The sequence below is a fragment of the Berghia stephanieae genome, chromosome 2 (genome assembly GCF_034508935.2).
Source record: "Berghia stephanieae isolate SIO BIC M18660-M18661 chromosome 2, UCSD_Bste_1.3, whole genome shotgun sequence".
In the NCBI taxonomy this organism is placed as follows: Eukaryota; Metazoa; Mollusca; class Gastropoda; order Nudibranchia; family Aeolidiidae; genus Berghia; species Berghia stephanieae.
In genome coordinates this window covers 101,609,115-101,633,035 of record NC_088361.1, presented here as the reverse complement: position 1 = coordinate 101,633,035, position 23,921 = coordinate 101,609,115, and the positions used below count along the sequence as shown (strand labels likewise).

At 39.7% G+C, this 23,921-nt stretch overlaps 2 protein-coding genes across 10 annotated transcripts in view; one reads left to right on the top strand and one right to left on the bottom strand.

Moving 5' to 3' along the window:
• Nucleotides 1–3,613: 3,613 nt before the first annotated feature.
• LOC144966069 (uncharacterized) overlaps nucleotides 3,614–23,921 on the bottom strand; it is a 40,211-nt gene continuing 19,903 nt past the window's right edge. For 5 of the 9 annotated variants that reach the window (XM_078902109.1, XM_078902111.1, XM_078902114.1 and 2 more), the window contains exons 2-4: nucleotides 9,512–10,026; nucleotides 7,325–7,530; nucleotides 3,614–5,633 (exon numbers count right to left, since the gene is read on the bottom strand). In XM_078902109.1, the coding sequence (XP_078758235.1) occupies nucleotides 4,384–5,633; nucleotides 7,325–7,530; nucleotides 9,512–9,855 (1,800 nt within the window). In that variant the 5' untranslated portion in view covers nucleotides 9,856–10,026 and the 3' untranslated portion in view covers nucleotides 3,614–4,383. Of the gene's footprint in view, nucleotides 5,634–7,324; nucleotides 7,531–9,511; nucleotides 10,027–12,125; nucleotides 12,293–15,399; nucleotides 15,719–23,921 lie in introns of those variants that run through there. The other 4 variants (XM_078902117.1, XM_078902110.1, XM_078902113.1 and 1 more) reach the window with 4 other exon arrangements.
• On the top strand, nucleotides 13,842–14,492 carry LOC144964070 (uncharacterized). Its single transcript, XM_078898009.1, has 2 exons — nucleotides 13,842–14,130; nucleotides 14,233–14,492. Exons 1-2 carry the CDS (start codon nucleotides 13,842–13,844, stop codon nucleotides 14,490–14,492), a joined length of 549 nt encoding a protein of 182 aa, XP_078754135.1.

Sequence of the window (23,921 nt, the reverse complement as noted above, 5' to 3'; positions counted from 1 at the left end):
CTTTGTTATTGATTTCAGTCTGCCGTTTTATGAGTACTCACTAAATTCTATCAATCAGACTGTAACCGTTTAAGGTAACACACAATTACGTGTGTTACAACACTAACTCCAACCATACGTACCTCTGAGAAATCTTAGATCCCACGATTCAAAATTGTTAGCATCTCCTAAAACTAAACTGAAGTATTTTGGTGATAGGTCTCTTATGAAATTCGGACCCACGATTTGGAATGATCTCCCTCAATCTGTGAGATTCTCGAGCTCAATAGACATTTTCAAAAAAGCCCTGAAAACAGATCTTTTCAGGAAATATTTACTTAATTGAATTTTAAATGTATTGTATGTGACATTTATATTGATGATGTATTGATGCCCTTTTATGCACTTAATTGTTTTGATACCTTGGTTGAATTATTTTTAAAAAGCGCTTTGAGGTTTCGACGAAAGGCGCTATATAAATATGCTTATTATCATTATGATTATTATCATTATTATTATTATTATTATTATTATTATTATTATTATTATTATTATTATTATTATTATTATTATTATTATAAGTTAACGATGGCTACTGTTCTAGTGTCAGGCTATAAGTTAACGATGGCTACTGTTCTAGTGTCAGGCTATAAGTTAACGATGGCTACGGTTCTAGTGTCAGGCTATAAGTTAACGATGGCTACGTTTCTAGTGTCAGGCTATAAGTTAAAGATGGCCTGACACTGACAAAAATGTGACGTCAAAAGACAAGTCTTGGACCACAAAAGAAAACAAATCCTGAGTTGTATTCAATAGTTCAGCCAATAGAATCACTTGTTTCCTTGAGCTCTACTAACAACAACTCACTAGGCGCTGCAAATAACTACAAAATGACGTCGACAGACAAGTCTATCTGGGTTGTAGCGTAGCCATCGTTATGATATAGCCTGACACTGAAATCCAAAAAGACTGGCCTTTTGACGTCATTTTTTGGTTTTTGCACCGCCTAGTGAGTTGTCGTTAGTAGAGCTCATGGAAACAAGTTATTTCATTGGTTGAACTATTGAATACAACTCACGATTTGTTTTTTTTTTTTTGTGGCAAAAGACTGGCATTTTGACGTCGTTTTTTGGTCAGTGTCAGGCCATAACTTTACGAAGGCCACGGTTCTAGTGTCGGGCATTTTTGTGAACGATGGCTACGGTCTAACTTGGAAATCAGTCTAACCGACAGACTTCCCTCTCCGAACGGAGACATCGTTAACGTATAGCCTGACACTATGACCCACATTTTGACGTCATGTTTCGGTTTGTGGACCGGTAAGTGAGTTGCCTTTAGTAGTGGTCAAGGAAACAAGTGATCCCATTGGTTGAACTGTTGAATACAAATCACGATTCTTTTGGTGTTCTGGCCTTGTCTTTTGGCGTACGTTTTTGGCCCATTTCAGGCTATAGATAGAACGAAGATGACGTCACTCAATTCTTTGTTATTGCTTTTTGCCATCCGTGTTGATGAGTAATTCTCATTAAACTGTATTAATCAGACTATGAACGTTCAAGGTTACACATGGTTTTGTGTGTTGGTCCGTTAAGTTAGACTTCCGGGTGGCAATGTTGTGAGCTTATTAGTCAAGTGCATACTACCTATAAGTTAACAAAGGCTACCTTACACTTTCCTTAAATCTGTACGAAGATTGCAGTCGATGAACGGAAGTGACGAAACAACCGTTTAGGTTCAATGCCCGAGGGACGTTAGTGAGACCGAATCACCGAACTGCCGGGCAAAAAACAAAAAACAAAAGAATAAAATAAAAATAAAAAATAGAAATCCCTTTATTTATCCCATTGGGAAATTTTTCTCTGGGTCGAGGTGATTTGCTGAAAGCCACACAGCGCAGCAGCAGGTGATCGAACTCGGTACCTTTCCGGTAGGAAGCAAAGACCGTATCGTTGAGCCACGCTGCCCCCCCCCCCCCCCCCCCCACCCTTTTCCTTTCTTTTCAACATCAAAGCTGAGTTACGTCATTATTATTCATTTCATTGATGCAATGCCTTTATCTAAAGAGCTCACAACATCCGCCAACCAGGCGGACAAAACGTACCGACACACAAAACTATTTGTAACCTTGAACATTTATAGATAGAACGAAGATGACGTCACTCAAGTCTTTGTTATTGCTTTTTGCCATCCACGTTTATGAGTAACTCTCACTAAACTGTATTAACCAGACTATAAACGTTCACGCGAGACGATATATGTGTTACCTTAAACGTATATTATAGTCTGATAGATATAATTTAGTGAGAACGAATCACCCAAAAGACTGTTTAATAACAGTAACAAAGAGCCAGGTGACGTCACTGAACAGCTTATCTCAGTAACCGGTCACCAATAAATGATATAACTTTAAGGACACACACATACTTACTGAAGTTGACTGGGTACTTATTGTACGACGGAATTATTTCCCCTAATCTATTTTTATCTTATTTGCATCCGGGTGATAAGAGGCATGGACTGATTGGGGCTCAGCCAAAAGGTCATAGGCCTGATACAGGAATCAAATACACATTCAAATCAGACTTTTTATTATTATTCATGTGGGGAATAAATGAAATATTCTTGGCAAGTTTTGGGGCTACAATTTTGTGACGCATCGTCTCTAAACGGTAATCCTTCAGACCGACGTTTACATATATGCAGGTCTGACATCCGAACGCAATTATGGGCCTAGTTTAACATTGTTGTAATGGATGATATTTTGCGTGAATTTTTGTGATTTCCATTACAACAATGAGCCCATAATGAAATGGGTTATCCGACCTGCCAATAATTGCATGTCGCTTCAGAGCTATTAAGCCCATGGGGCCGAGCGAAGTTGATCCCGGTTTCTATGGTGTGAAACGGGCAATAGCAATTACTTGCTACTCTTTGAACAGGACGTTTGTCTATGGCAAAAAGTTATATCAAAGTTAAAATTAACGAAAAAAAAAATGATATTTTAGTTTTTGTAATTTTAAGAAATCATAATATTATCCTCAAAATACTTAATCATGACATGTAAAATCAATTTAAATTTTTGATGATAAATTCCGATTTGAGTAACTCAATCACCTCGAGTCTAACGGAATTGCAATGGTGGGTTACAAGAGTGACAAATATCCTAAAGAAAAAGAACTTGAAAACTTATATTGCGCAGTATACACTAAATGTGTTCAAAACACTTGACAGGGGCCAACCGCACCACAACACGTTCTGACAGACACCCACCCCCATCTACCGATCGAACGCCCCCCCCCCCCCCCCCCTTTCCTACGTCAAAACATTCACATATCCGACACTTCGTAGGCTGGGGCTTTAAGTGACACGAGGCTGCGAGAATCTGTGGACTGTGAAAAGTAAAAAAAACAAAAAATGAATAGAACAGCTTCAAAAAAGAACAAAATACCAAACACGGAACGTTTCGAGCTCAAAACCCTTCTTCAGCCAACGACAAAAAACAATAAGGACATATAAATACATTACTAAATTCCATATAGACGGCCGAGAGAGATATCTCTGAAGACAATTAGTTCTACGCAATCAGTTGTCGTAATTTCATAATTGGTTTTGTGTTCACTTACTTCAAAACTGATTCTGAATTTTAAAATTTTATTTCTCTATCTGGTACATTTATTTTAAAAGAAATTAGCGTTTTAAATACAATATTTTGTCGCATTTCTCACCCAGTTATATATGGTTATAATTCATAGTCATCTTATTATAAAGTACGATTTTTAAATCTATTAATAGATTGCCTTTATTGATTATTCATACAGAATGGTTTGTGGTTCCAATCATATTCTTAAAAGGGAATGAGATTAGCGGAAGAGTAGCGTCCCTTGATTGGAAGTCACGAGCGGAAAAGTTATTAGAGAGAGAACGTCATGTTGATTGTGCGGCATGAGACACTTGACAGGAAGGTAGAACGAGAGAGACGCATGCGCAAAACCATTTTGACGTTCTCTCTGTAAGGTGACGTCCAATCAAGGGACGCTACTCTTCCGCTAATCTCATTCCCTATTAGGTAAGTATATCTATTCTATACATTGTCATTGGTTTGTTTATTAGTGTTTAAATCATCACATTCCAGTCAATTTGTAAAACAGTTTTCCAAAATCCCCTCTGTGATTATCAAACAAGTTCAGCTCACAATGCCGCCGTTGTTTTTAAATACACAGTAGATATGCAATGTTTACTAAATAGCACACACTATGTTCTTTAATAAAACAGCAGAATGGGTCTTTGTGTTTGTCAGCTTTCAGATAAACCTAACTAAATTTGACCGATTATGGTCGGGAGGCGATGAATGCTATCAATGCAATTGTCATTGTTATAGATGACTTGATTCGCAGGCTTCCTTTATCACGAAAGTTTTGATAATTTATGAGTCAACTCCTCAATAATATTCTTTAAATCCTCATTTTCTTCCCTAAGATTTTTGTTATCACTCTGTAATTTAGTGTTTAACGATTTTTCTGTGTCCAGAGACTCTTCCAATGTTAAAACTTTCATTTGGAGATTTGTCAAGAAGGAAGAGATATTCAAACCAGGAAGTATTTCAGTTTTTTCAAAGGCTAATTCTTGTTTTGTGTTTTGAATTTTGAAAGACGTTTCAGCTGAATGGATATTGGGGGAATATTTCTGGAACGTTTCTGATTTATCAACAACAATATTATACTGCGCCGTGTCCCCGCCATTCACTTCAAAGCTTTTATGTCTCGATGACAAGTCATTAATGGGATATTTACACTTAGTCGACGACGACGACAATACTACGGGAGTTGAGGTATTTGGAATTGCGTTACTATAAATAGTCTTCACGTGATCGTGTTCCAATGCTGGCGAATAAGAAATGGCGGGAGGTCCACTAATATCCTCGACAGAAGTGGGATGGGTGAAAGACGGTGGGTATGATACAGTGTCAATGCTCGGGCTTGATGAAATTGGACATGGAGTGGAAAAAGAATCGAAATGGTTTGTACGATCGACAGGATATTTCTCCCTGTCGACAACAGAGCTATGATATCCAATCGATTCGAATTGACTCAAAGGTTTGAGCTTTTGACTCGTTGACGTGTTGCTCTTGGTTGGGGATCCTATTAAATTGTGATGGCTTGACACGATGTGCTGGTTGCTTTGGGGTTGAGACTGGTGGGAAGACCATGCGTGGGGATTCAAATAATCCATTTTGAAGAAAGGCCGTTCGTCCATCTCTACAGGCGAATGTAAGTTAGATATAAACACATTTGAAACGCTAGTGTGAAATTCGTTAGAATCTCTGTTTCCTGGTCGAGTTTGGATACGAGGCGGATAGGCCACGTCGGAGGGAAGAGAAGTTGGTTCAGTACCATCAGGAGAAACAAATTGTGATGAGTCGATTGATGAATGGACGGAAAGGCCAAGAGCTGAATCAGAAGACAACAGATGCTCATCGTCTGCGTTCCGAGATACTGTGGTGTTTTTGTTCTCAAATATTTTCATTTTGAAGAGATGCGGAGAGCCGAGGTTTGAACGTTCATCGTGTTGGGGGTAAGGCGTGGAGATACTTGTGGAAGGAGAGCTGGTTCTTTGCGGAGGTGACGCATGTGGTCCAGGTATCGATATTTGGTTATCTGGGAATGGATTGGATAGGATTGGATTAGATTCAAAATGTTGGATTAGATTGAAAAGGATTGGTTGAATTGGATTGGGATGGTTGGACTGGATTGAACTGGAATGGATAGGATTGGATTGGACTATTGAGTTGGGTTGTATTGTAACTGAATGAGATTGGGTCGGATTGGACCGCATTAAACCCTGGAGCACCTAAGCCTTTTCCCACTCCCCTCCACTTCACACAGACACACACAAACACACAAACACACACACAAACACACACACACACACACACACACAAACACAAATCATCCTGTCCAGTTTGCGTAAAGAAATGATGAATTCGATCGGTTAAAAATCCTTACAGGGGATTTAAGGTCTATTTGAGAATAAGACAGGAGTAGCCGGGGCGTCTCTCGTTTTTCTTCAATGGTGAAGCTGGAACAGAATCGAATGGATTGGATATAGATTGGATTGGTCTGGAATGGATTGGATTGGATTAGATTGGATTGGATTGGATTGGATTGGGTTGGGTTGGATTGGATTGGATTGGATTGGATTGGATTGGATTGGATTGGGTTGGATTGGATTGGATTGGGTTGGATTGGATTGGGTTGGATTGGATTGGATTGGGTTGGATTGGATTGGATTGGATTGGGTTGGGTTGGGTTGGATTGGATTGGGTTGGATTGGATTGGGTTGGATTTGATTTGATTGGATTGGATTGGATTGGATTGGGTTCGATTGGATTGGATTTGATTGGGTTGGATTTGATTGGATTGGGTTGGATTGGATTGGGTTGGGTTGGGTTGGATTGGAATGGATTGGATTGGATTGGGTTGGATTGGATTGGATTGGATTGGGTTGGATTGGATTGGGTTGGATTGGATTGGATTGGATTGGGTTGGATTGGATTGGGTTGGATTTGATTTGATTGGATTGGATTGGATTGGATTGGAATGGATTGGATTGGATTGGATTGGGTTGGATTTTGATATGATTTAATTGGATTGGATTGGATTGTATTAATTGGATTGGATTGGATTGGATTTGATTGGGTTGGATTGGATTGGATTGGATTGGATTGGATTGGATTGGAATGGATAGGATTGGATTGGATTGGATTGGATTGGATTGGAATGGATTGGATCGGTTGGATTGGATTGGATTGGAATGGATTGGAATGGATTGGATTGGATTGGATTGGATTGGAATGGATTGGATTGGAGTGGATTGGATTGGATTGGATTGGATTGGATTGGAGTGGATTGGATTGGATTGGAGTGGATTGGATTCGGAAGGAATGTGTGGTATGTCAAAACAATTGGTGGATTGGGGGGGGGGGGGGGGTCAACTCCAGTGGTGGAGGAGCGTGAGATTTCACACCTGTACCTCAAAACTGAAATGTTTTACAGAGCAAGTCCCAATCAATGCGTCCAAAGCACTTGACAAGAGACATTCAGCGAACAGCAATACTGGACATGTAGGAGGGGACCTGACACCTGCAAGGAGCTTTTATCATTTCTTTTATGAAACAGACAATTCTGTCACTGGCATGGTACTCCTTTTACACCAGAGTGTCTTGATAAAATGTGAGTAAAGCGCGTTTCTCAAGGATTTACATATACCACGCCTGTTGCGGGACTCGAACCTACGATCTACGGGTGTCGTCTTTCCAGTATACCAAAAACACACACAAACGTCTTACTTTGGTCAAAGTCCTTCAGGAAATTAAAGCATTCTTTGTGATTCTCAACGAAAGCCACATCTAGGGGAGTCTGGCCGTTGACATTGCGAAGTCTCAGGTTAGCACCCGCCTGACACAGTAGCGCGGCAATAGTTCGGAGACCTCGGTAGGCCGCCATGTGTAGAGCCGTGTCTCCTCTGTCGCTGATGTCATCCAATGTGGTGAGCCTGAGATCGGGAGGAATGAAGGTAGACATAAATTCAATGTGATAAATATTATTTCAAGATCCTACGGTACTCGATGGATTCTAACACGTTCTCGCGAGAAGCCAAAAAGCAACACACACACAGACACCCCCCCCCCCCCCCCCCCCCAACAAAACAAAACAAAAACAACAAAATTTCATTTATTTTCCAGTTTAATAGGATTCAGTAGTCTGATGTCACGCCGCCCGGCAACGGCGGCCATCTTGGTTCTAAACAAAGAAAATCATTATTTTTCATTCTTCATGCTGGCTAGAACTTTTCATTCCCTTTTCATATGCCTTGTGATCAGAATGTGTAAAAGTCAAAACATGATCAAATTGATGGGGTTTTTTCCTCTGGATACGCTTTTATGCTCGCCGGAGAAATATTTCATTGGGGCGTCCGCCATTGTTCCGATAGTTTAGAGCTAGTGTTACTAAGTTACCATGCGTCATTAGGAAGGAAGTGACGTTACGACTGTTGAAGAGTACTTTTATTTGACTCGGTAGGATCCAGTTCATCTCAATGTAATACGTTTTGTGGCGATGGGTCACGACTAAAGGCGACCTACCGCCCACAACAGTATCGTTTTGGAAAATGGCGTTTGGTACTCCAAGGTCTACCTATTTTTTTAATGGCCAGAAAATGTGTCCTTCAAAAATTGATCGATTTAAATTACTTTCGTCTTGGAAAAAATTCTCAAACCTGGGACCCTGCAAGGTGATAATTGTAAACAGAATTTTATTAGGTGAATTTGGCTCCATAACATTTTTTGTATATTACACACCGCTTCAATTTATTAATATGTCCGAATGATATGTCCATGTTTATATATATATATATTTAAAAAAGAGCTTTTATATAGCGCAATATCCACTAAATGTGCTCAAAGCGCTTTACAAGGGGTCCCTGGTCAACAGCAACATTTAACATGTAGGACGGGACATGACGCCTGTTAGGCGATATTACAATTTTTCGGACAAAGGCAACGCTGTTAACGGCCAGGTACTCATTTTACACCTGAGTACGGTGAGAGAATGTGAGTAAAGAGCCTTTTCCAAGGACTCAACTATGACTCAACTATCCGAACCCAGGACCTTCAGATCCGAAAGCGAGTGTCATACCACTAGACCACATAGCCGCACACACACACACACACACACACACACACACACACATATATATATTTATATAATTTTTGATATATTTCAGATAAATGAAACGGACCTTTAAGGCAGGAGACCGTTAGTTTATAAATTGATATGTAATTCACATTTCCATATTTGGCAACATTTTACTTTGAATCCAACCAAACCATAACACTGAATTGGGGGCGTTGGTATTCTATTGATTTGGGTCTGAGCCACCTGGATGCCACTTTCCATCCCAATGTGCACAGTTTAGCCTAATTCCCATGAATATGAAGAAAATATATGTATTTACGCAGTTATTTCCCTTGTTTAATATAGCTTTAATATGGAAAATTTAAGGATTTAAACCGAAACGTTATGATTGATTGCCAGAGTGGTTCTATAGCAGATGGGATTTGAATGGGTCTTGGTAACCTGTATGCAACATGTCATACTTTCAACCCGAATTTGCACGTTTTAGCCTAATTCCCCCTACTAAAAAGATTTGAAATCGGTATGAGTGGCAGAATTTATGAAGGACAACAGACAAAGCCGAAAGGAAGGCCACGAGGAACATGGAGAAGAATTAAAGAAGCTGATATACAGAGAAGTGGTAAAACCTGGAATGAGATTTTAAAAAAGTTAGCTCGGGATAGAGAAGGATGGAGGCTGTTTGCCTGTGGCCTATACCCTGACCCAGGGTGAAAAAGGCAATGATGATGATGATGATGATGATGATGATGATGATGATGATGATGATGATGATGATGATGATGATGATGATGATAAGTGGCAGTTTCGGACATGGAGTTTTTGTTAAACTAACTACTTACGGATGTTTTAACAACAATTGCAGACACATCTCATTGCCGTTGTCAGAACATGCCATCAAAGCGGTGGTTCCCGCCTTTCCCTTGGCAGTGACGTCACATCCGCTTCGTAGCAGACGGTAGCAAACGTCATCATGGCCTCGGCAACATGCCCAGTAGAGGGAGGTGTGCCCATCTAGGTCCCGTGTATCGGCGCTCACGCCGGTTTTTAACAGTTCCTCTACTTGTCTCAGATTATTGTCCTTGACGGCTTTGATCAACGGCTGCTGGTTTTGATGAATCGAATGGTGGTGTTGGTGGAAACGATGGTGGTGGTGCTTGTGGGGATTATGGTGCGAGGTGTCCATCACCTACACAGCTCACATGATGTCCGGTTGGAAATAGAATCTATGTAAAATAATACACGAGAAATCATGGTTTGATGTCGTAGTTATTGGTGATAGGGTGGTTAAGGTGAAAGTCGTGGTGGTGATGGTGGTGGTGGTGATTTTGTGACAATTCTGTAACTTGAAAGTTGCCTGGTAAAAAGGAAAAGAAGAAAAAAGAAGTTATGAATGTCCCTATAGAAGATAAAAATGAAATTATGAATGTCCTTATAGAAGATAAAAATGGAATTATGAATGTCTCTATAGAAGATAAAAATGGAATTATGAATGTACCTATAGAAGATAAAAATGGAATTATGAACGTCCCTATCGAAGATAAAAATGGAATTATGAATGTCCCTATAGAAGATAAAAATGGAATTATGAATGTCCCTATAGAAGATAAAAATGGAATTATGAATGTCTCTTTAGAAGATAAAAATGGAATTATGAATGTCTCTATAGAAGATAAAAATGGAATTATGAATGTCTCTATAGAAGATAAAAATGGATTTATGAATGTCCCTATAGAAGATAAAAATGGAATTATGAATGTCCCTATAGAAGATAAAAATGGAATTATGAATGTCCCTATAGAAGATAAAAATGGAATTATGAATGCCCCTATAGAAGATAAAAATGGAATTATGAATGTCCCTATAGAAGATAAAAATGGAATTATGAATGTCCCTATAGAAGATAAAAATGGAATTATGAATGTCTCTATAGAAGATAAAAATGGAATTATGAATGTCTCTATAGAAGATAAAAATGGAATTATGAATACTTCAAAAGAGGTGTGGCTATGTGGTCTAGTGGTATGACACTCGCCTTCGGATCGATAGGTCCTGGGTTCGAGTCCCACTCAGAGAGGCGCTTATTTGAGTCCTTGTAAAAGGGTCATTACTCACATTTTCTCACCATACTCAGGTGTAAAATTAGTAGCTGGTCGTTAACAAAGAAAAAGAAATATAATGTTGCTTAACAGGCGTCATGTCTCGTCGTACAAGTTAAGTGTTGCTGTCGGCTATGGATCGTCTGGAAAGCGTTTTGGCACGTTTAGTGGATATTGCGCTATATAAAAGATGAAGTTCTAAAGAATGGAGTATTGAATATCTCTGGAGAAGAAAACATGGAGCTGTTAGGAACTCGCATTCAAAACACGATCACAACAAAACGGCTATGTGGTCGAGCGGTATAACACTCGCTTTCGGATCGGAAGAACCTGGGTTCGAGTCTCGCTCGGCGCATAGTTGAGTCCTTGGAAAAGACGCTTTACTCACATTCTCTCATCGTACTCAGGTGTAAAATGAGTACCCGGCCGTTAACAGCGTTGTCTCTGTCCGAAATAAATTGTAACATCGCCTAACAGGCGTCATGTCCCGTCCTATATGTTATATGTTGCTGTTGGCCAGGGACCCCATGTAAAGCGCTTTGAGCACATTTAGTAGATACTGCGCTACATAAAAACTCAAATTATTTTAACAAAACAATTTGAAAAGGACTAAATCTGCCCTTCGCCATATTTGATAGGCATTATTTATAGGAAAAACATGACATTTGGCATCGTTTCATAATCTTTATTAAATAAAAATGGGGGATCCGATGGTTCAGTTGATAGAGCACTCGCTTCACATACAAAGGGACCGAGATCGATCCCAAGTGCAGTCGAGATTCTTTCTGACCCCCTGCCCAATGAAACAGTAACACACCACTTGCTTGAATGTCAACCTCTTGAAGACCTGAGAGATGCACATTCCTCCCACCAAATCCAAGCATCAGTAACACACTTTATGGTCACCTGGAACAACTACAAAAGATGTCTAACTTCTACGTCATGGCACAAGACCGAAGGGCTAGAGGTCAGGTGGTGGCTGGTTCGGATAAGTAAGGAACTCGCTTCTGAGATGCACATTCCTCCCACCAAATCCAAGCATCAGTAACACACTTTATGCTCACCTGGAACAACTACAAAAGACGTCGAACTTCTACGTCATGGCACAAGACCGAAGGGCTAGAGCTCAGGTGGTCGCTGGTTCGGATAAGTAAGTTAGTAAGCAAGACCCCCTGTCCAACCAACCAGCAGTGATTGGGTAGCTGGGTCTGTTAGATCTAGCGGAAAATGCTTTGCGATAGACCAGCGTCTTATTCAAAGGGTAGCATGCAATTGCTATTGCCGTTTCACGCGATAGAAAGAACTTCATTTTATTAAATAAAAATACTAAGCGGGTTACAAAACGTGCTGTGCTTACTGTGACAAAATGTCGACCGAATGTCTCGTTCCAAGTGACACACAAGCCCCAATTGATCTCATACAACGATATCATTCATACACGATTTTCAACAAGATATACACATATAGGGAATGAGATTAGCGGAAGAGTAGCGTCCCTTGATTGGCCGTCACCCATATTCTGTGACGTCACCGGTGAGGACGAGAGACGCATGCGCACAACCAACATGCCGTTCTCTCTCTAATAACTTTTCCGTCGGTGACGTCACATACTATGGGTGACGTCCAACCAAGGGACGCCACTCTTCCGCTAATCTCATTCCCTATTATTGTAAACAAACACATTCATAATTTAATTCCTTGCGAAAATCTTGAGCAGAACAATTTCCTACAAAACCAAAATTAGTTCGAAACTGAGAAAAAGATGAACACGCTCTGAATATGATTTAATTCTACTCTAAGACTAGATACAAAAATGTTTTGACTATTCAGTTGTAAGATATAGATATATACATACATACGAGCGTTATGAAGTGGTTTTAAATAACACGGACGTTATAATTTTCTATAGGAAAGAGGGAAGTGGGGTCGGTGTCAAATTCATAATGAAGATAATATAAACCTACAGTATTACAAGCCCATATCAACGAGACACAATACAGATCTTCGTCGGATCCTGGACACCGCGGGTGAATTCGTGAATGCGTTGACTGGCCTTAAGAACGTGAAAACAGGATCTAAAACACCATTTTCTCATAATAAATCGCGCAGTTATGTCGTGATCTTGTGGTATGACACGCCCTTCCGGATCGGAAGGTCCTGGGTTCGAGCTTCGCCCGACGCATTGTTGAGTCCTTTGAAAAGACTCTTTACTCACATTCTCTAACCGTCCTCAGGTGTAAAATGAGTACCTGGCTGTTAACAGCGTTGTCTCTGTCGGAAAAAAAAAATTGTATTATCGCCGAACAGACGTCATGTCTCATTCTTTATGTTAGGTGTTGCTGTTGGTCATGGATCTCTTGTAAAGCTCCATACCACTTGACCACATAGCCGTACAACATGATACAGAATAATAAAAAAATAGAGGTTGATTATTTCCAATTAAAATTATTAAAAAGCCAAAGATACGGAATTTGTGTTTAATTTACAGATTTAAAGAGTGAGGATGCTGAATATAGGGTCGTGAACAAATAATGATGATAATAATAATAATTTTAAAAATGATGATGATGATGATGATGATGATAATAATAATAATAATAATAATAATAATAATAATAATAATAATAATAATAATAATAAATAATAATAATAATAATAATAATAATAATAATAATAATAATAATAATAATAATAATATAAATAATAATATAATAATAATAATAATAATAATAATAATAATATAATAATAATAATATAATAATAATAATAATAATAATAATAATAATAATATAATAATAATAATAAACAATAATAATGATGATAATAATAATAATGATAATAATAATGATAATGAGAAAACGAAGAAGGCGGATAAGGGGTGAGAGGGAGAGGAAGTCGAGGAGGAATGGGAAAAGAAATAGAAGATGATGAGGGAAGAATAAAGGAGAAGAAGAAGAAGAAGAAGAAGAAGAAGAAGAAGAAGAAGAAGAAGAAGAAGAAGAAGGAGGAGGAGGAGGAGGAAGAGGAGTTGGGGGATGAAGTGGTGGAAAAAAAGAAAAAGGTGATGACAATGATGGTGATAACGAAGAAGATAGAGGAAGAAGAAGATGAAGATGACGGTGATGAAGAAGGAGAAGATGAAAATGATGGTGATGTAGAAGGAGAAGATGAAGATGATGGTGATGAAGAAGGAGAAGATGAAAATGACGGTGATGTAGAAGGAGAAGATGAAAATGACGGTGATGTAGAAGGAGAAGATGAAAATGACGACGGTGATGTAGAAGGAGAAGATGATGATGACGGTGATGTAGAAGGAGAAGATGAAAATGACGATGATGTAGAAGAAGAAGATGATGATGACGGTGATGTAGAAGCAGAAGATGAAAATGATTGTGATGAAGAAGGAGAAGATGAAAATGATGGTGATGTAGAAGCAGAAGATGAAAAAGATTGTGATGAAGAAGGAGAAGATGAAAATGAAGGTGATGTAGAAGGAGAAGATGAAAATGAAGGTGATGTAGAAGGAGAAGATGAAAATGATGGTGATGTAGAAGGAGAAGATGAAAATGATGGTGATGTAGAAGGAGAAGATGAAAATGACGACGGTGATGTAGAAGGAGAAGATGAAAATGACGGTGATATAGAAGGAGAAGATGAAGATGACGGTGATGTAGAAGGAGAAGATGAAGATGACGATGATGTAGAAGGAGAAGATAAAAATTGAAGGTGATGAAGAAGGAGAAGATGAAAATGACGGTGATGTAGAAGCAGAAAATGAAAAAGATTGTGATGAAGAAGGAGAAGATGAAAATGATGGTGATGTAGAAGGAGAAGATGAAAATGATGGTGATGTAGAAGAAGATGAAAATGGCGACGGTGATGTAGAAGGAGAAGATGAAAATGACGGTGATATAGAAGGAGAAGATGAAGATGACGGTGATGTAGAAGGAGAAGATGAAAATGATGGTGATGTAGAAGGAGGAGATGAAAATGAAGGTGATGTAGAAGGAGAAGATGAAAATGACGACGGTGATGTAGAAGGAGAAGATGAAGATGACGGTGATGTAGAAGCAGAAAATGAAAAAGATTGTGATGAAGGAGAAGATGAAAATGATGGTGATGTAGAAGGAGAAGATGAAAATGACGACGGTGATGTAGAAGGAGAAGATGAAAATGACGACGGTGATGTAGAAGGAGAAGATGAAAATGACGACGGTGATGTAGAAGGAGAAGATGAAAATGACGAGGTGATGTAGAAGGAGAAGATGAAAATGACGATGATGTAGAAGGAGAAGATGAAAATGACGGTGATGTAGAAGGAGGAGATGAAGATGACGGTGATGTAGAAGGAGGAGATGAAAATGACGGTGATGTAGAAGGAGAAGATGAAGATGACGGTGATGTAGAAGGAGAAGATGAAGATGACAGTGATGTAGAAGGAGAAGATGAAGATGACGGTGATGTAGAAGGAGAAGATGAAGATGATGGTGGTGTAGAAGGAGAAGATGAAGATGATGGTGATGTAGAAGGAGATTAAAGGGTGTGACAGTGACAATCTTTTCTCGACAGATGTCATCCTTCATCCTCTAAATCTAATTAATTGGGTTAAAAATAGATTCAAAAGTCATTACCTGGTGATGTCGATTGGTCCACAGATCTCAAACGTTTCTGATTACATTACTAAATAATCCTAAGTACGTGTATTCAAATATCAATATATCTCGTCAGTTGAAACTCTCGAATGTACAAGTTGGAAATACCAAATGAATGCCAAATAAATAGAGTAACTATACTACGAATATTGAATATGACATTTATTTATCTATTAGATATTGAATTCTCAATATTATTATCAATGAATTGACATTGAATACTATTTATATAGTTGATAAATCGTATCTATGCATAACAGTCACACAGAGCATTGAAAGGTTTTTAGAACCTATTAGCTCTTAAACGATACGATACGATACGATATATCTTGCTATTAAAGCATTTCCTGGAAAACCCATCTTAAAATATCACATAAACTGAATGGGTATCACGACCCAGTTCAATGCAGAACAAAGGAATTCTTAACACTCTATGCATCTCAATTTCCCTCCACCCACTTCTTCTTTAAGGCGTTATGAGATGTTATTAGATGGATTGATGGGTGGATGAATAGAGTGGTGGATGGATGGATGGATGGATGGATGAATGGATGGATGGATGGGTGGATTGATGGATAGATGGATAGATGGATGGAGTGATGGATGGATAGATGGATGGATGGATGAATAGAGTGATGGAGTGATGGATGGATGGATGGATTGATGGATAGATGGATAGATGGATGGAGTGATGGATGGATAGATGGATGGATGGATGGATGAATAGAGTGATGGATGGGTGGATGGATGGATTGATGGATGGATGGATGGATGGATAGATGGATTGATGGATGGATGGATTGATGGATGGATGGATGGATTGATGGATGGATGGATGGATGGATGGATGGATGGATGAATAGAGTGATGGATGGGTGGATTGATGAATGGATTGATGGCTAGATGGATTGATGGATGGATGAATAGAGTGATGGGTGGATGGATGGATGGATGGATGGATGGATGGATGAATAGAGTGATGGAGTGATGGATGGATAGATGGATGGACGGATGGATGGACGGACGGATGGATGGATAGATGGATAGATTTATTGAAGGATGGATAGATGGATAGATGGTTAGATGGATGGGTGGATGGATGGATAGATTGATGGATTGATGGATTGATGGTTAGATTGATGGATGGATAGATGAATGGATGGATGGATAGATAAATGAATAGATGGATATATGGCTTGATGGATTGATGGATGGATGGATGGATAGATTGATGGATTGATGGATTGATGGTTAGATTGATGGATGGATAGATGAATGGATGGATGGATAGATAAATGAATAGATGGATAGATGGCTTGATGGATTGATGGATGGATGGATGGATGGATGGATGGATGGATGGATAGATGAATAGATGGATTCATGGATGGATTGATGGATGGATGGATGGGTTCAGGATTACATGATACAAATAAGGTAATGAAAACATCAACTATTTCCACGGAATAAGATTTAGAGTTAAAAAGATGGATTAAAATTTTCGATGGGCGAACAAGGAAATGAAACGAAACAAAAACTGTTTAAAGTGTAAACAAAACCTCTGACGGCTTTAAATGAGATTAATTCTACAAACAAACAAACCAACCCGCTGTTCTATTCCCCTGTTTGATTTCAATAACATTTCATGGAAAACGAAAAGGTAGAATGAACCTGGAGGGAGGGAAGAATAGAAGATGAAAGAGGGAGCAAACAGTGTGTGTGTGGGGGGGGGGGGGGGGGGGGGGGGGGGGTAGGTGGACGACGATGATTATTATGATTATGCTGCTGCTGCTGATGATGATGATGATGTTGATGATGACGATGATGATGATGACGACGACGACGATAATGATGATGATGATGATGATGATGATGATGATGATGACGACGACGACGATAATGATGATGATGATGATGATGATGATGAGGAGGAGGAGGAGGAGGAGGAGGTGGAGGAGGAGGAGGAGATGTCTATTTTGATTAGTATTTTCTCCCAATTTCTATTGTCTGACTCTGCATCACACTAATGTTTCTAAAGCTGAATAATTTGTGACCTTCGACCACAAACCAGTATAAAGTCGACGTGGTACACGTGTTGAAAAATTAATTCAAAGTAAAAATAATCATAAATATGTGGCTGCCACCACAAGCCAGTATTAAGTCGATGTGGTTAACGTGTCGAAGAGTTAAGTCAAAGTTAAAATAATCATATATATGTGTGACCTCCCACCTCAAGTCGGTACTATGTAAGTTTGATTTAGGGTAAGCCAAATGAATTTATATCTTTTTGGTCTTTTTTTTGTTTTATTAAAGCCCCTTTTCATGAGACTTGGGTTAAATTGATGCTTTAATGTAGAATATGAATTTAATATTTTAAAGTGACGAAAAGTAAATCCTAAACATATCTTGAATCTTAAATTTTTTAAAATCGCATTTTTTGAGACACCCAGTTCATGACGTCACGACCCGACGACGGATTGTCACATTGTCGTGGTGGGAGAGCTTGGGGGCATCTCAAACCTGGGACCGACAACGGGAGAGGAAAGGGGAGAGGTCATACGGAGAGCAATCAATCAGACCTCTAGGAATGGGGGGGGGGGGGGGGGGGGTGTTTGAACGTACACCTAACAACCAACTCCATAAAGAAATCCCCTAAACTAAATTTTAAAAATAACAACAACAAAAAAAAAAAAAACCCAAAAACAAACAAGCTATTACAGAAGCAGAAACCCGACATAAATCCAATTCCGGCGACATCAGAGAAGCAGACCAGAATACTGGATTCATCGGAGGAAACTGTCCAGGCCTGTCCTGGAAGACAGACACCGCGAAAGTAGCTGACCGCAACTTTTTTTTTATGTAGATGTCTGGTGGATGCCCTATGTGCCTCAAGGCCCGAACAGGATTAAGTAAGTTCTTCTCGATATAATGCATACTATTTTGATAGGATGGGTTACATTTTTTTGTTGACTGCAGAAGGGTTTTGAGTCGGAAACGTCCCGTATTTTATTATTCTTTGAAACTGTTATAAATATCCTTGTTTTTGATTTTTTAATTATTACTTTTTAAAGTTCACAGGCAGTTCTGAGAACCAGATAATAATCAATGCACCTGTATGTGTGTGTGTGTGTGTGTGTGTGTGTGTGTTTGTGTCTGTGATTGTGTGTGTGATTGTGTGTGTGTCTGCGTGTGTGTTTGTGTGTGTGTGATTGTGTGTGTGTGATTGTGTGTGTGTGTTTGTGTGTGTGATTGTCTGTGTGATTGCGTGTGTGTGATTGTGTGTGTGTGATTGTGTGATTGTGTGTGTGATTGCGTGTGTGTGATTGTGTGTGTGATTGTGTGTGATTGTGTGTGTGATAGAGTGTGTGCGTGTGTGTGATTGTGTGTGATTGCGTGATTGTGTGTGTGATTGTGTGTGTGTGATTGTGTGTGTGTGATTGTGTGTGATTGTATATATGTGTCTATGTGTGTGTGTGTGTGATTGCGTGTGTCATATCAGAAGGGTGCGAGACAACCGGTATGACTGTAACAGTTCTTAGAAATTCCATCTCGTGGATTTGAAAGGGTTTGAGAAATCGTGACAATTTTTTGTGGTCGTGGCGTGAACGGTTGGCGGGCGTGAAGAATAAATATTGTATTCATGATTGGGTGAATGGCATAGAAATAGAATGATTTGTCACCCATGGCCTCGATACGATCAACCCAATGTCTACACATAAACAGGTCTGACTACCCAAATTGTTTACCCTCTCCTTACCAATTAAAGGAAAATCGTGACATTTGTTACGATACAACCAACATTTTTCTTATTCAAATTTCCCTTGTACGTCATGAAATTTAAAGAAAACAAACAGTGTGTTGTGGAGCATGTTTTGTATAAAGAAATTATGAATTTTACTGCTTCTGAAAATCCCTGGCAAGGAGATAGTCAAGGTCTCATTGTTGTCATGGAAACACACTCAAACAAACTCAAAATATTGTCACTTCCAACCATGTTAAATCAAGTCCACCATTGCGTTAGGTTATTAGACCTGCTTATAGGTGAACGTCGGGGCGAACCCGATTGAAAACAGTGAATAATTAAAAGTTTAATTTTCTAAGAAAGAGGTGACCCGCTGTCTCAATGCGGTGTTACTGTCCGAGTGAAACATGACGGAAAGTGGCTTTTGTGGTCTTTGCGGTATGACGCTCGCTTTGGGATCGGAAGGTCTTGGGTTCGAACCTCGCTCAGGGCGTAGTTGAGTCCTTGGAAAAGGTTCTTTCACTCATATTCTCTCACCATACTCAGGTGTAAAATGAGGATCTGGATATTGACAGCGTTGTCTCTGTCGGAAAAACAAATGTAATGTCGCCTGACAGACGTCATGTCTCGTTCTAAATGTTACGTGTTGCTGTTGGTTAGGGACCCCATGTAAAACGCTTTGAGCACATTTAGTGGATATATAAAAGCTTAAGTTTTTGTTTGTTTGTTTTGTATTTTGTTTTGTTTTTGTTTGTTGTTGTTTTTTTTTCTTTAACCAGCAAACTGCCTTCCTCTTATTATTGATATTAGTTGTTTTGATTTGTTGACTGGAAATAGCATGGTTAAGTATGAGAATATGAGTGAAAGAACCTTTTCCAAGGACTCAACTATGCCCTGTTTATGTATGAGTTACATTGGCAATCACCTAAGAACAACTTGCACATACAAGCAGGTCTGTCATCCGAATTATGGGCCTCGTCTAACAGTTTTGTAATAAAAAAAAATAAAAATAAAATAAAAATAAAATAAAATTCCTTTTATTCATCCCCAAGGGGAAATTTGTCTTTAGGGTCTATTCCAAGGGAAGACTGGAATAACCCAGGCGTCAGCCGCAGTGCAGGGCCGCAAATTGAGCTAGGGCTAGGTGACTTGCTCAAGGACACACAACGCAGCGGCGGGTGATCGAACTCGTTACCTTTGGACAATATTGTGCCTCATTTTTTATTTTTTTTAGATTTCCATAACAGCAATGGGCCCATAAGGAATTGGGTTGTTGGACCTGCATGTAAACGTACGTCGCCTAAAAATAAACCTTGAATTGCAATTGAATTGTTACAATATGAATGGAGGTCTACCCAAGCTCCACACAGAGCGTACAAATGTAAAAGATTGTGTTGTTTAAGCGTTGCATTGTTGACTGAGATAAAACAAAACAAATCAACAAGTTTTAATTTCAAACAAATTGAGATGGCTGACTCCATTGGAAACATTGATAAAAAGCTACGGAAATAGGGTGATACGAGACAAGAAGAACGTTTGTTTGTTTGTACGAGTGTGTGAGTGTGTGTGTGTGTGTGTGTTTCCTGCCCATCAATGTTTTTGTTTATTCATCTTAACAACGCCACGACCACATCGTGTTTTGTTGATAAAGGGGAAACCCGAAACGTTCATTTTTCTGTTTTGGTATATTAAATTGAAGTTTACATTCAATTCCACATTGTTATTTAATATAATTATTGAATTTTAAAAAGGAATAAACAAATAAAATAAATAAATAAATACATTTTTTTAAAAACACGAAAAACGAATGCTATTTAAAAAATGATTTGGCGTGAAAGAGATCACAATGGAAACATGGGTTGTTCAGGTAAACCTGGGACCGAGTTGACCGCGTGAGTATTGATTATTGATTGGGGCCGAGTTGACCACGTGATTATTGATTATTGATTGGGGCCGAGTTGACCACGTGATTATTGATTATTGATTGGGGCCGAGTTGACCACGTGATTATTGATTATTGATTGGGGCCGAGTTGATCACATGAGTATTGATTATTGATTGGAGCCGAGTTGACCACGTGATTATTGATTATTGATTGGGGCCGAGTTGACCACGTGATTATTGATTTTTGATTGGGGCCGAGTTGACCACGTGATTATTGATTTTTGATTGGGGCCGAGTTGACCGCATGAGTATTGATTTTTGATTGGGGCCGAGTTGACCACGTGATTATTGATTTTTGAGGTTATCAATTGTTGATTGTTGTTGTCACGACATAGACAAACACCGCCAGCCACTATTGATAAGACACAGACAACCACCCACGCCAAACATTGTTTGGTTTACCCAAGCGTGAACGAGCACACGTCACACTGTAGATCCAATTGATGGCTCTATGCGTAGGGCCTTCGATCTATGACAGCCACGGAAAACAAGAAACATGCTGACTTTTATATCAACAATAAGTCCAAAAAACAAAACAAAACAAAAAAAGAAAGAAAACAAAAGAAACAAAACATGGATGGCTTGGAAAAGGCTCTTTACTCAACTTCTCACACCGTACTCAGGTGTAAAATGAGTAACCGACCGTTAACAGCGTTGTCTCTGTTCGAGAAAAAAAATGTAATATCGCCTAACAGGCGTTATGTCATGTCCTACGTGTTAAGTGTTGCTGCTTGCCAGGGACCCCTTATAAAGCGCTTTGAGCACGTTTAGTGAATATTGCGCTAAAGCTGAAATAAACTGACAGTCTGATAATGGCCCGAAATTACGTCACAGTGTTAGGGGACCGCCAACTGCAAAATTTAAAAAAAAGGGGGAGCAGTGTGTGAATCGTATTCAATAATGGTTCAATAATACAACTCTTGGGATGACAAATTTTTCTCTTGGTAACTTTTAACAACAACGGACTTGACTTTATTTTAGTGTATTGTGACGTCATTTTTAGGAGAGTACCAGACCTATTCATGTTATACGATTAGATGAAATTCTCACAGCATCCGCCAGCAGCAACATGCTGACAGGCAAACATTTGAGTAACCTTGACTGTTGAAAGTCTAATTGAAACATTGAAATCAGACGTTCTCACCAAACCAATGGCTGTCTGATAACAGTTCCAAAGAGCGACGTTGTCAAGCTATGAGTTTTGACGACGGCTTTGCACTGTGACAACACACTTCCGTGGTCGAGATAAACTTGGAACCCCAGATTTGGAAACTACACACAGTCAGTCAGTCGCCCATCAAAGCAAAGATAACCCCTGTTTACGTTACATTACAACAACAACAACAACAACAACAAAATTGCTTGCAATCCTTTGAGCAAGAATCTTGGTGTACGACAAAGTACTTTCTGTCAGATTTAACTTAGTCCCAGCTATCCGAGCACTGTTTGATAGATATTGGAATCTCGAAAAACAAAATAACAAGAAAAAAAAAACCCCAACAAAACAAATAAGAAAACAAAGAATAAGAACAAAACTTTTTTTGAACAAAAAAACCAAAACAAAAAACAAAAACAAAAAAACCCAAAAGATTGCCCATTTATGTGCAAGTCGGGTGTCACTCTTTCAATGGAGGTCGGGAAACTTGACATAGCACTAGAGACCTCCCCTCCCCCTCCCCTCCCCCTCCCCTCCCACTCCCCTCCCACTCCCATGCCGACAATATTATTCATAGTAGTCACGTTTGATGACGTCACAGAGGCTGACAAACCAACCACGATCCACGATAACACTCAGGAGATATGTCAGGATCTTTGGGTGTTGGCTGGAAGTTCAGTCTACCGTTCTCGGAATAGACATATTATGTGGCCCAACCACCTCGAAACGGTATTATGTCGGGTGGATTTATATAATGAAGTTGAATTTTTATTAGAACGTTTGTAGCTTGGATAACGATGTCAAATAAAAATAAATACATAAATAAATAAATAAAATTCTCTTTAGTCATCCCATAGGGGAAATTTGTCTTCCAAGGGAAGACTGCAATAAGACTTCCTATTTACACATTTACACATTATGGGCATGCAGCGTGGCTAAGCGGTACGGTCTTTGCTTCGTACCCGAAAGGTAGCGAGTTTGATCACCCGCCGCTGCACTGTGTAGTCATGAGAAAGTCACCTCGCCCCTAGGCTGCACCGGAATGCGAGGCAGACACAATTGCCAAGAATATTAAGAACCGTAGCAAACGGGTCCCTAATCAGGCTTTTGAGCGCGGTGTCCGCAAGGCGTACCGTACGATTTTGGACTCGCTACCTGCGGAGGAGTCGGACTGGACGGCCCCGTTCAGTCCCCGAGAAGTGGGTGCAGCCATTAGCGAAGTGAAGAACGGCAAAGCAGCTGGGATAGATGGTGTATATCCCGATATGGTGACGCATCTGGGCCCCAGGGCACGGGCCTGGCTAGCAGAGGCAATGTCGGACGTCCTTGCAAAAGGAAAGCTTCCACAAGTGTGGAAGCACGCGAAGATAGTTGCCATCCTGAAGCCAGGGAAGCCGGCGAAGGAGGCAGACAGTTACAGACCCATATCGCTGCTGAGCTGTCTTTACAAATTGTTGGAGCGTGTTCTATTAAACCGATGGGGGCCGGTCCTAGACGCTGCCCTGCCACCAGAGCAGGCAGGCTTCAGGGAAGGGAGGTGCACCACGGAGCAGGTCATTGCCCTTACAGAGCATATTGAGCACGGGTTCGAGAGAAAACAGCAAACAGGTGCTGTGTTTATAGACCTATCAGCGGCGTACGATACGGTCTGGTGCGATG